Source organism: Tribolium madens, unplaced genomic scaffold (genome assembly GCF_015345945.1).
Source record: "Tribolium madens isolate multiple individuals breed KSU strain unplaced genomic scaffold, Tmad_KSU_1.1 Scaffold_7;HRSCAF=85;Tcas5.2_LG10, whole genome shotgun sequence".
NCBI lineage: Eukaryota > Metazoa > Arthropoda > Insecta > Coleoptera > Tenebrionidae > Tribolium > Tribolium madens.
The window spans coordinates 9,808,441-9,821,870 of NW_025401050.1; the positions used below are offsets into that span (position 1 = coordinate 9,808,441).

The 13,430-nt window shown below is 27.0% G+C and overlaps 1 protein-coding gene across 1 annotated transcript in view; it reads right to left on the bottom strand.

Moving 5' to 3' along the window:
• The window catches only part of LOC123010057, a 75,414-nt gene that overhangs the window by 54,776 nt on the left and 7,208 nt on the right, over positions 1 to 13,430 (bottom strand). The window contains exon 4 of the mRNA XM_044406690.1: positions 11,795 to 12,011. Coding sequence (XP_044262625.1) covers positions 11,795 to 11,890 — 96 coding nt within the window. The 5' untranslated portion in view covers positions 11,891 to 12,011. The remainder of the gene's footprint in view (positions 1 to 11,794; positions 12,012 to 13,430) is intronic.

Here is a 13,430-nt window from a genome sequence, read left to right on the forward strand (position 1 = left end):
AAAATTTTTAACCTTAAAATTCATCCATATAACGTTTTTTACATTTATAGAGGTCTTAAACACTCAAAAAAATGCATAAAACGTTATTGGGTCAAGTTTAAAAAATTACGAATTTTTTGAGTTTTTCAAGGTGAGCGGTAGTAAAATCGTAAAAATAGTCAATTTCCTAAAAGTCGTAAAAACGCTTGAAATATGGTTTTCTAGACGTAAAATTACGCGCTGAACACGATGCAACTAGTTAAAATATTCTACGATGCATAGTTTTTGAGATATTGAGTAATAAAAAAACAAATTTACATTTTTTTATTTTGTAAATTGCAAGAAAACCGTCTCTCAATAATATAATATTTTGAACTAAACCTATGTAACATGTTCCGGGGAATCGATTGGCGTCAATTAAACTGCAAAATTCGTAGTACTTTTGAAGTTATAGTCGGATTTATATTTTTGAAAATTTTAATTTTATCACAAATTTTCTCGATAACTATTTATCGTAGAGCACTGATCTTTCTTGTATGTTATAGAAAATTAAATTTTCTTTCCAACGGTACCAAATATAAGAAGTTATCTCTAATAAGTCCGGAGTTATTGGCATTAGACCGCGTACCGAAAATTGCCCAAAATTTCAACAAAAATCGAAAAAATTAAAAACTTCAAAATGGTCCATTTGCCCTCTTGGATGTTCAAAAGACTTAATAAAGCACAAAACATTGTAAAAATGCGAAAAATAAATTTTTGAAAAATTTTGCGTAAAATATATTGAATGAAAACTTTGAAATTGTCGGCGGCGGTGGTGGCTCAGCGGCATAAGGTCCCGCTTTCCAGCAGGTAGGTCCCGAGTTCGAGCCTCGGTCAAGACGGCAATTTTTCTCAAATTCAAATTCAAATATAATTCAAATAAATGTCAAAAGAGGGCGGGCGCATAAGAGCGCGATCTTTAAAACATGTGCACATGTTCTAATAAGTATAAGAGAGAAAGCGCACAATACTAACTAAAATAAGCACCAATAGATGGCGGGCGTATAAGAGCGCGAACTTTAAAACAAGTATCTACAAAAGTGAAAATATTGTAAAAAGTGTATATTAAGTAAACAAAAGGTAAGTTAAAAGTAAAATAAATGAAAGGTAAGTTTTGCATTAAAAATTAAGAATTTTTGTTTATTAATTATTGTTATTATTACTAACTAATAACACAAATGTTTTACATAAGTGTATTAGTGAAATGTATATAAGTAAACAAAAGGTAAGTAATAAAAAGTATAATAAAGTAAAAGTAGCATGAAATGTATACAAGGTGTTAAAAAAAGAAATATTTCAGGAGGTAGTAGTACGGACCAAAACAAACAAAAAAAATCTTAATGAACATAAGTCCGCAAAGTAACAGAATATTTTTTAACACCCTGTATATGTACAATTATAAATAAGTGCGCATTTTTTTACATAGATAAACACCCCCTAAACTCTGTCTTTTCCTGCGCCACTGGTCTTCAATTAATTTTGAGTAATAGTAATAGAATTATTCTAAAACAATTATCACAAATTTTCTCGATAGCTATTTATCGTAGAGCACTGATCTTTTTTGTGTATGATAGAGAATTAAATTCTCAAACGGTACCAAATACAGAGTGCGCCAGAACTCACGCCCCAGAGAAAAATGCCATATAAGGTAAGATACAAGGAACATGAAAAAAATGTTAAAAAAATTTTATTTATAAAAATTTTGAAGTTATCAGGGTTTAAAGTTTGCACTTTGAATCTATTATTTCTGTTGGAAAAATAATTTAACTAGTTTTTATGCTATAGGCTATTAAAAGAGGAAACAAGGAATTGTATCCTAAATTGTAACTCTTTTCAATGTTATTTGTGGCTTTTATTGGGAAAATTTTTGTCCCTTTACTAAATGATTGTAAAAAAACATATACAAGATCATCAGTATCATTAAATAGATATAAGAAATGTCAAATGTCAAAAAATAAATGAACAAATTTTTTGACAGATAGAATTTTTTAAACATTTTTTTCATGTTCCTGGTATCTTACCTCACTTGAAGATTTTCTCTGGGGCGCGAGTTCTGGCGCACCCGGTATAAAAGGTTATTATAACGCTATTGGGTCAAGATTAAAAATTACGAATTCTTTGAGTTTTTCAAAAAATTAGTAGTAAAATCGAAAAAATAGTCAATTTAGTAAAAAATACTCTAATTTTTAATTTAAAATTTTTGAAGATGGGTTCGGTTGAAATAAATATTTTTTTTTTTTTGCAAAAATCGCACCCACCTCGACTTCCCTCAGCCTCCCCGGACAAAACTTCAACATAATTCCCCCGATTTCCACCCACTACTGAATCGATCGTCACTTCTTTCCTTTCCACAGCCAACTGTCCACAAAAGTCCATTAAAATTCAACACAACCCAGAATTCCACTATCACCCTGTTTGTGCACAAGAATGTTAATATTACCCTAACATTAGTATGCAAGAGCTCTTCAAACACAACACAATGTTTCAGTGTTTGTGCATTCAGATTATCACCGTTTTTATTCGACACTTTAACGCCCCTTTGGATCGCATTTCGGGGGCCTTTTGGTTATTCTCGCGGCGAGATAAGGCCTTTCTTATCTTGAGACACATAATAGGGATTTTTCGGGCCCTTTGTCGGGGTTTAACACCCCAATAATTCACACATATCCTTAATTACACAAAGCGACAAAAAAAAGTCATGTCGTGACAACTTGACAAATTTTATATCATTTTGTTCGTCTCAGTGAGACAAATCTAATGCACTAAAAAAAATTCAAAAAGTCCACACACTTTGAACTAATTATTTTTTTTCTAATTTAAATGAATTTAAAATACTTTAACTAAAAAAATCATTACTCAATAACTACTAGGCCGAATGATATAAAATTTGAAATTGAATATTGGCAAACTTTTCTTCGAACAGTGTTCGAAAAAGTTCGAAGTAAATCGAAATAATCTAAGAAAAACCCTACGAGTATTTTTTTTCATCATTACCATCGTGTAGAGCATCTCTTTATTAGTTGTAATCCAAATTTTCAAAAAAATATACCGAGTAGTTTTCAAGATATGATTTTTTGAAGTTAAGGTTTGCTAATCAAGCATTGCTCTATATAGGAGAAATGCATGTTAATCTTACTTAAAATTGCATTTTTATAAAAGTATTTGTTTTAAAACTCTTCTTTTGCTTAAAAATGGTCAATTGTACCTTCTTTGTTCTAATTAGAATAAACAAAAACTGTTTGTTTACTTAAAACAAATAAATAGTATCTGTGTACTAATTAAAGCAAATAAAGAGTTTTTTTGTTGTAAAAATGACCACTGATCATTCTGAAAAATGGATCTGTTTTTAAGTCTTTTTCTTTTTTTAACTTTTTCTTTTATCCCGATTTTTGTCTCCTTTCTTTGTTTTTCCTCAAAATCATTAAATCATTTATATTACTACTATTTATTCTCTCTGTTTCACTTTCTTGCTTCCTGTTTTTATTTCTTTATTATACCTTTTTTAATATTAATTATACGTTTTTTCACGCTGTTCTCCTCGTTTGTCGATTTTGCGCTCTTTCTGTCTCTTTTTAGGTCAGTCTTATTTTTCTTGTACGTCTTTAAGTTTTTGTTTATTACTTTTTTTACTTTTAAAAGTTTTAATTTAGAAGAAAATAAAATTAAATTTAATAAAATCAATAGCAATGTTATAGTTTATCACATCGCAAGTCTACAAAAAGAACCAAGAAACAGTAAAAACTATAAAAATAAACGACATCACCACGAAAAAGGTGAAACACTTATTTGTGTAAAATTCAAAATCGAACAAAGTCTGTCTTTTCTTTCCTTTTTTTCTGTATTTCTTTTATCTTTTATTCTTTTTGTTTCATCCTTTCCTTCCCTTTACGTAAAACTTCTTTTCTCTTTTCATCTGTCTGATTTTTATTTTTTCTACTTTTCTTTTACTGTTTTGCCTTTTGTTTTTATTTCTTTTTCTTTCTCAATAACTACAGTTTCTCTTTTACACTGTATACTTTGAACATCTTTCTATATATTTTTAAGTATTTTTCGTCTTTTAACTTTTTCTGCATCTCTTTCTTTTTATCATGATTCTTGTCTCCTTTGTTTGTTTTTCCTCAAAATCATTAAATCATTTATATCACTACTTATTCTCTCTTTTCTCTGTTTCACTTTTTTGCTTTTAATTCTTTGTTCCGTCTCAAAAATTATACCTTTTTTCACGCTGTTCTCCCCGTTTATCGGTTTTGCGCTCTTTCTGTCTCTTTTTAAGTCAGTCAACATTCAACATCAGTAGAAAGTGATGAAAAAGCATTTGCTGAGAACATTTTCAAAAAAGTTCAGAAAGCTAGAAGAAAGTGAACAAGTTGGAATCTAAATGGAAAGTTATCTAATTTGAAAAAGATTTGTTCTTACATTTAAAGCTAAAAATGATCAATGATCATTTTTAGAACAAAAAACCTCTTTATTTGTTTTAAGTAAACAAACAGTTTTTGTTTATTGTAATTAGAACAAAGAAGGTGCAATTGACCATTTTTAAGCAAAAGAAGAGTTTTAGAACAAATACTTTTATAAAAATGCAATTTTAAGTAGGATTAACATGCATTTCTCCTATGCTTGATTAACAAACCATAACTTCAAAAAATCATATCTTGAAAACTACTTGCTATATTTTTTTGAAAATTGAGATTCTTACTAATAAAAAGATGCTCTACACGATGGTGACTAAGAAAAAAAAATTACTCGTAGGGTTTTTCTTAGATTATTTCGATTTACTTCGAACTTCTTCGAACACTGTTTGAAGAAAAGTTTGCCAATATTCAATTTCAAATTTTATATCATTTTAAAGGACAAGACCATCGCTTTAGAATGGTCTTTATTTGAAGGAAATCGGCCTAATAGTTATTGAGTAATGATTTTTTAAAGTTAAAGTATTTTAAATTCAATTAAATTAGAAAAAAATTAACTAGTTCAAAGTGTGTGGACTTTTTGAATTTTTTTTTAGTGCATTAGATTTGTCTCACTGAGACGAACAAAATGATATAAAATTTGTCAAGTTATCACGACATGACTTTTTTTTGTCGCCTTGTGTAATCGGAATTTTTCGGTCCCTTTGTCGGGGTTTAACACCCCAATAATTCACACATTTCTTTAATTAGTTGAGTTGACCTCACGTTTTGACCTTTTTCTCGATTCGATTAGGGGAAAAGCGACGTAATAAAAAACACTATGACCATTCATCGGCGTGGTTATCAGATTCAATGGATTTATTCATAAATTGCTACTTAATGTTGAAGATATAAACAACTTTCATTCATGTACGACGAGGTTGAATGATGTAATTTTGTTTGATTAATTTGAAAAGGAATTGGAATTTAAAGGAGGTTTTTAATTAAAGCGATAATTAATCGGAGTTTAAGTGAATTCAGGATGGAGTAATTATGGGTTTTGGATAAATCATTGCTGATAATTAGGTAGAGGATGAGATGAAAATTTTTTGCATATTTAATTATTGATATCTTGGAAAATATTGGTTGGAGGAGAAAAGTAAAGACAGATTTGGATTCCTCGGGCAATTTTGTGTTAGAAAAGTTAAAAATTGAGCGGTTTTAGAAGTACACGTTTCTGAAAAAAAAAAATTTTTCACTAGAGTTTGAATCTTGACTAAATTTTGGGCGATATCTCAAAAACTATTGGTTGTAGAAGAAAAACAATGACAGATTAAGAGTTTTCCGACAAACTTACGTAAGAAAATGTAAAATTTCAATTATATTCAGTTTCGAATTAAGGAAAAAAATATTTCCTCCAAAAAGTTGAATTTTAAGAAATTAAATTAAAACTGGAATCGTAATAAAAAATTCACAAAATAATCGTACACGAAAGAGAGAAACAAAATAAAATGCAAAAGTATAAATTGAAATTTCAAAAAAAAACTTAAAAATAAAAAATAATCAAATTTTAACAAAAACTAAATGAAAACAAAAAATATATAAAATATAATGTAAAAATATATGTAAAAAAGCAAATAAAGCCAAAAATGCTACAAAATTAAAAACTGAAATCATAAATTTAAAAAATTGAATTTTTTTATAAAATACACAAAAAAATATAACAAATAAAATAAATATTACAAAAAAGCCAAGTAAGCAAATAGAAACTGATGTCTCAAAAATTATTGACTGTAGATGAAAAACAATGACAGATTCTGAATTTTCGGACAATTTTACGTACGAAAATCTACAATTCATAATCTACAAATTATTTTCAGTTAACTTTACTGAAAAAAATTATTTCCCCCAAAAGTTTGAAATTTGAGAAATTAAATTTTAACCAATCTCTCAAATTTTAGCCGATTTTTTTTAAAACCATAAGTCATAGCCAAAAAATGTAAGCAGATTTGAATTTTTCGAACAATTTTGAACAGGAAAAGTTGTTTTCATTTTCCACTTTGCCAAAAATATCCACTAGAGTTGAAATCTCGACACACTAAATATTTTAACCAAAACCCCAAACTTTGAGTTGCTGATAAAAATAAAACAAATTTAAAATTTTCAGACATTTTATGCAAGAAACTTAATAAAACTTGATTTTTTTTTCTACTTTATCGAAAAAAATAATTCCCAAAATAGTTTTGACAAAAAAAATTTAACCAATTTCACAAACTCTGACCGTTATCTTAAAAACTATCGCTCGTAGACAAAAAATGAAAACAAATTCAGATTTCTCCGACAATTTTGCATAAGAAGATATAAAAAAGTTTTATTGTTTTTACTGCCAAAAAAAAAATCTATTAGAGTTTCAATTTTGATGAATTGAATTTTTATCGATATCTGAAACTTTCACCAATATCTCATAAATGGTTGGCTATAGAAAAAAAATACAGATTTAAAATTTTCAGACAATTTTACATAAAAAAACTTGATACTTCGTTTTATCATTTTTTCAAAAAAAAAAAATTCTACCATATTGAATTTTGACGAATTAAATTTTTATCATTATCCCAAATTCTGGTCCATATGTCAAAAATTATTGTATCTGTTGACAAAAAATAAAAACAGTTTCAAAATTTCCAAAGTATTTTGTGTAAGAAAAACTAAGATTTAAACCTTTGTACTTTGTCAAATAAAAAGTTTGAATTTTGAAACTAAATTTTAATCAATCTCTCAAAGTTTTACCAATATCTTAAAAACTATCACTCTTAGACAAAAATTAAAAACAGATTTAAATTTCCCAAACAATTTTGCATTAAAAAAAGTTGTTTTTACCAGCCACTTTGACAAAAAAATCCACTTAGGTAAGTTCGAATTTAGACAAATTAACTTTTATCGATATCTCAAAAACGGTTGACTAAAGATAAAAAACAAAAGCAGATTTAAAATTTTCAGACAATTTTACGTAAGGAAGCTTAAAACTTGATTTTTTTCTACTTTCCGAATAAAAATTATTTTCTAAGAAAGTTTGAATTTTGACAAATTAAATTTTAATCAATCTTTCAAACTTTAACAGATATTTCAAAAACTAATAAAAGCAGACAAAAAAACTAAAACAGATATGAATTTCCTGAATAATTTTACATCAGGAAAACTACAAATAGAAATATGTTTAATATTTTCTTAAACGTAAAAAATTCCCAACTATAGTTCAAGATTTTATAATTGAAACCAATTTCGACAATTTTTCGTCTTTTATTAATTATTATTTTAGTCTAGATCCGTAATTTGTAACATTTTGACTTTTTCAACTGTTCATTTTTATGCAAAATAGACTATGATAAAATTATAAAATATTTTCCTTTCTATTTCGCCGAAAAAGTTTGAATTTTGATAAACTAAATTTTAACCAATCTCCTTAACTTCGGGCGTTATTTTAAAAACTATTGGAGATAAAAAATAAAAACAAATTTGAAACCCTCAGATAATTTAGCATAAAACAAGTTAAAATTCGAGTTATTTTATTTTTCCAATTTTCCACAAGTTTTTTTTACTTTTAATTTTTACCAAAGTTTGGATTTTCATCGATATCTCAGAAACTATTAGTCGCAGACAAAAAATTCGGACAGATTTGGAATCCTGGGAGAATTTTGTTTATGAAAATTTCACCTTTAAGCCCATCTTTCTACATACCAACTCGCTAGAAACTGACATAATGGAAATTGAAATTAACCAGAAATGTCACGTTCCTTGTAAAGGTCACTGTAATTTTTCAACTCTGTTTTGTATTGTTCCGACAGCCAGACGAGGGTTTTAACTGGATTACCTGATGTGCATTTACAATTTGAGACAAACAGAATAATTGCTAATAAAAAATTCGAGGGGTTTAGATTAAAACCAATTGGAAGTAAATGAACCTCAAGTGGCGGTATTTTTAGAACCCTCTTATAATTCTCCCTCAATCATGTCTTTAGAATTTTTCTCGAGTCAAGTACACTAAATAAAAATTTACGACGAAACTAATGACCAATAAAAGTGGACTTTTACGCTTCTAATAAATATATTGAGTGGCGTTTAAAAAGCTCGAGGACGTTAAACTTGGTAATTAGAACAAATATTAGCTTTTTTAATTTTTTGCAAACAGAAAATATTTATCGAGTGGAAAAATGCAAATGTTTGGAGTGTGAATAAGTAGCTGGAATAGTTTTCCGATCATTCGGTTTATCATAACCTTGTCGGGCCCACGCACGGTTATATAACACGTTCGAGATTATAAATTAATTGCATCTACTTTTGAAACGAAAAAATTTTTTTGCAGATTTTATCAGTCTATTTTGCATAGAAGTGAACGGTTGATAAGGTCAAAATAATAAAAATCATAGATCTAGACTTAAATAATAATTAATAAAAGAGGAAAAATTATATAACATCGTTTCAATTATTAAATCTTGGGAATTTTTTACGTTTAAGAAAATATTAAACATATTACTAATTGTAATTTTTCTGTTGTAAAATTATAGAAGGAATTCACATCTGTTTTTGTTTTTTGTTGGCGTTTATTAGTTTTCAAAATATCTCTAAAAGTTTGAGAGATTGATTAAAATTTAATTTGTCAAAATTCAAACTCTTATAGATAATAATTTTTATTCGGAAAGTAGAAAAAAATCAAGTTTTAAGTTTTGTTACGTAAAATTGTCTGAAAATTCCAAATCTGTTTTTGTTTTTTATTTACAGTCAACCGTTTTTGAGATATCGATCAAAGTTTGAGATATCGATAAAAAGTTAATTTGTTAAAATTCGAACTTTAGTTGATTTTTTTTTTCAAATGGCCAGTGAAAACAACATGATTTTTATATTTTTTAATGCAAAATTATTTGGAAAATCTGAATCTGTTTCCAATTTTTGTCTATAAGCGATAGTTTTTAAGATATCGGTCAAAGTTTGAGAGATTGGTTAAAATCTGTCTTTATTTTTCATCTGAAGTTAACTTTTTTTGAGATATCGGTTAAAGTTTAAGATTTAGATTAAAATTTAGTTTGACAAAATTCAAACTTTAGTGAATTTTCTTTGGTAAAGTGGAGAGTGAAAACAACTTAACCTCTATGTTTTCTAACACAAAGTAGTCCGAAAAATTCAAATTTGTTTTTATTTTTTGTCCATGAGTAATAGTTTTTAAAATATCGGTCAAAGTTTAGAAAATTTAGTTTGCCAAAATTCAAACTTTTTATTTGACAAAGTAAAAAGTTTTAAATTTTAGTTTTTCTTACACAAAATACTATTAAAAATTTAAATCTGTTTTTGTTTTTTATTTACAGAGTAATTTTAGAAATATCGATAAAAACTTAATTTGTCAAAATTCAAAGTCTGGTGGAATTTTTTTTTTCGAGAAAATAGAATAACAAAGTATTTTAAATTTTAAGTTTCTTTTATGTAAAATTGTCGGAAAATTTGTAATCTGTCTTTATTTTTTATCTATAGGTAACCATTTTTGACATATCGGTGAAAGTTTGAGATATCGATAAAAAGTTAATTTGTCAAAATTCGAGCTCTAATGGATTTTTTTTGGTAAAGTGGATAGTGAAAACAAATTGATTTTTATATTTTTTAATGGAAAATTGTTCGGGAAATCTAAATCTCTTTTCAATTTTTGTCTAAAAGTGATAGTTTTTAAGATAATGGTCAAAGTCTGAGAGATTGGTTAAAATTTAATTTGTCAAAATCTAAACTCTTGAAGAAAATATTTTTTTCGACAAAATAAAAAGGAAAAATGTCTTAAATTTTAAGTCTCCTTACGTAGAATTGGCTGAGAGTTTTGAATCTGTTTTTATTTTTTATCTGAAGCAAACCTTTTTTGAGATATCGGTCACAGTTTAAGGTTTAAGTTAAAATTTAGTTTGTCAAGATTCAAACTTTAATAAATTGTTTTTTGGCAAAGTGGAGAGCGAAAACAACTTAACCTCTATATTTTCTAATACAAAATAGTCCGTGAAATTCAAATGTGTTTTAATTTTTTGTCTACGAGTAATAAAATATCGGTCAAAGTTAAAAATTAAGTTTGCCAAAATTCAAACTTTTTATTTGACAAAGTAAAAAGTTTTAAATTTTAGTTTTTTTTAAACAAAATACTATAAAAATTTTGAATCTATTTTTCTTTTTTATCTATAGAATAATTTTTGAAATATCCATAAAAATTTAATTTGTCAAAATTCAAAGTCTGGTGGAATTTTCTCTCGGAAAAATAGAAAAACAAAGTGTCTTTTATGTAAAATTGTTTAAAAATCTAAAAACTCTCTTTATTTTTTATCTATAGCCACCATTTTTGAGATGTCAGTGAAAGTTCGAAATATTGATAAAAATTCAATCTCGAATTCAATTTATCAAGATTCAATTTTTGGCAAAGTGTTGAGTAAAAAATTTGACTTTTTTATATTTTCTTATGCAAAATTGTCTAAAAAATTTGAATTTGTTATCATTTTTTTACGAATGATAGTTTTTAAGATATTGGTCAAAGTTTGTCAAACTGGTAAAAAATTTGTTTGTCAAAACTAATTTGAAATTTTTTTTTTTTCGACAAAGTAAACAAATATCTCAAGTTTTAACAAATTCTCTTAGATAAAAATGTCTAAATCTGCAACCAACCATTTTTAAGATTTTGACCAGAGTTTTTAAGAGATTGGTTAAAATTTACTTTGTCAAAATCAAAATTCTTGTAAATTTTTTTTCATCAAAGTAAAAAGAAAAATTCTTTCAAATTTCAAGCATTCTTACGTAAGATTGTCTGAAAATTCCGAATCTGTCCTTGTTTTTTACCTACAACCAATGGTTTTTGAGATATCGGATAAAATTTAGTCAAGATTCAAACTCTTGAAGAAAATTATTTTTTTTTGACAAAGTAATAGTCAAAAGAGTTTAAAAATTACCTCTCCCCACACAGAAGTGTCTGGGGATTCCAAATCAGTTGTCATTTTTCACATACGCCCAGCAGCTGTCGAGATATAGGTCAAAGTTCAAGTCATTGTAATACAAAAAATAAACAACAATTTCAAATTCTAGTTCTAATTTTAGCAAATTTGTTACAAAATCCATGAAACGAAAGCATTTACCTTGAATATTTGTAGTGCTGAAAATAAATCACTGAAAAAAAAATTGGGACAAGTTTCTGACAATAGTTGAAAAATCCTGAAAGCAACAATTCTAAACAAACTGTCCTAAATTGTATTAATTATCGCGTCGGCTGTGAAACAAATTCCCATCAGACGTAAACAATTGTCATGTGGTGGCAGCAAACACGCCAAAAATAAAGCAGGCGTGGAAACCCATAGGCGTAGACAAAGTTGGGGACTTACCCTCGAGATGCGCAAGGGTTGGTGGACGTCGACGCCGCCGTGCAGTCGAAAACCCCACGGAGAACCTCCGTCTAAGACAACTTCACGAGTTGTCATGGCCGGCTGGATGGCGGCCAGTTGGGCCACAGCCAACGCGATCACAATCCACGATCATCGATCAAAATAGACGCGCACGCCACTGGTGGATGGGATAATTGCCGTCAATTGGCGAGGGCAGCTGCAAGAGATGACATATTTGATGACAAAAATATTATTTCAGGGAAAAAAATTTTTTTGTTGGGTTGAAACTCTTTAAAAATCAATTGGGGCTATTAAACCCCTTTCAATGCGTCAACCCTTGTTGCAAGGTGTGACAAGGGATGAGAGAAAAGTCGATTGGTTTTCGATGAGTCTCGAACCCCAAACACAGAATTCTGATTGGTTAAAATAGAGAAAACAAAATGAAATAAAATGAGACAAAAAAATTAACATTAAAAATTAAACGATTCCAAAATAATTAAAAAACTGTAATAAATATAAAAGACATTAATTGAAGTTAAAAATATGGAAAAGAATGCAATACAATAAAAATAACAATTTGCGAAAGAAAACACAAAAAATAAAATACAAAAAATCTGAATTATTATAAATTAACGTTTCAAAATGTTTGTCAAAAAAATGAAAAAAAATTAAACACCATTGTAAATAAAATTAAAAATATTTGAAACAATAGAAAACAAAAAATAAAAAACAACAAAAATCAAACAATAGAATAAGAAAAACAAAAAAAAAAACATTCAAAATGTAAAAAATTGGGTATGTTAAACTAAAAATTACGTTGGTAGCACTGGCTGTTATTTGCAAATATTAATTGAAAAAGACAACAAAATAAAATAAGAAAAAAATAAAAGAAATTCAAAGTAATAGAATATAGAAAACTTAAATTTTAACAAAATGACAAAAAATATTGAAAAAAACCGCGCAAAATAACATCAAAGAAAAAAATAATGACAAAATAAGGAAAAAAAACTACAAACAAAAACGCAAAAAAAAATAAAGCGAAAATAAGAAACGAAAACAAAAATAAGTAAATTAGGCAATCTCTAGATTTGTAATACGAATAAAATACAAGTAGAAAATAGCCAAAAACTAGAATTTTAATTAAATTAAATAAAAAATAAAAATGAGCAAAAACAATAATTGTCAAACAAATTGTAAAAAAAATAAACTAGACAAAAACGAAAAAAAGTCAAAATAAAATGTAACAAATAAAAATAAATGTAGAAAAAATTTTAGAAAGTGAAAACCCAAAACTGGAATTTTAACTGAATAAAATAAAAATTTTAAATAATGATCAAAAATCTAATAAAAAAACAAAAAACCGATGGGAAAAATGACAAATATAAAAGAAGAAACCTCAATAAGAAAGAAATAAACTAAACCGAAACAAAAAAGTAGAATAAACAAAAAGTCAAAAAAGAAAACAAAAATTTAAAAGTGTCAACAAATATATGAATTGTGATAGTGCTAGAGTTGTCACAAAAAAATTGAAACTTGATAAAAATAATACAAAAAACAAATTAAAAATAAAAGTAAAGAAAATAATTTTAAAAACGGATAATAAAAAACTAGAATTCTAATTAAATATAAGAGATAT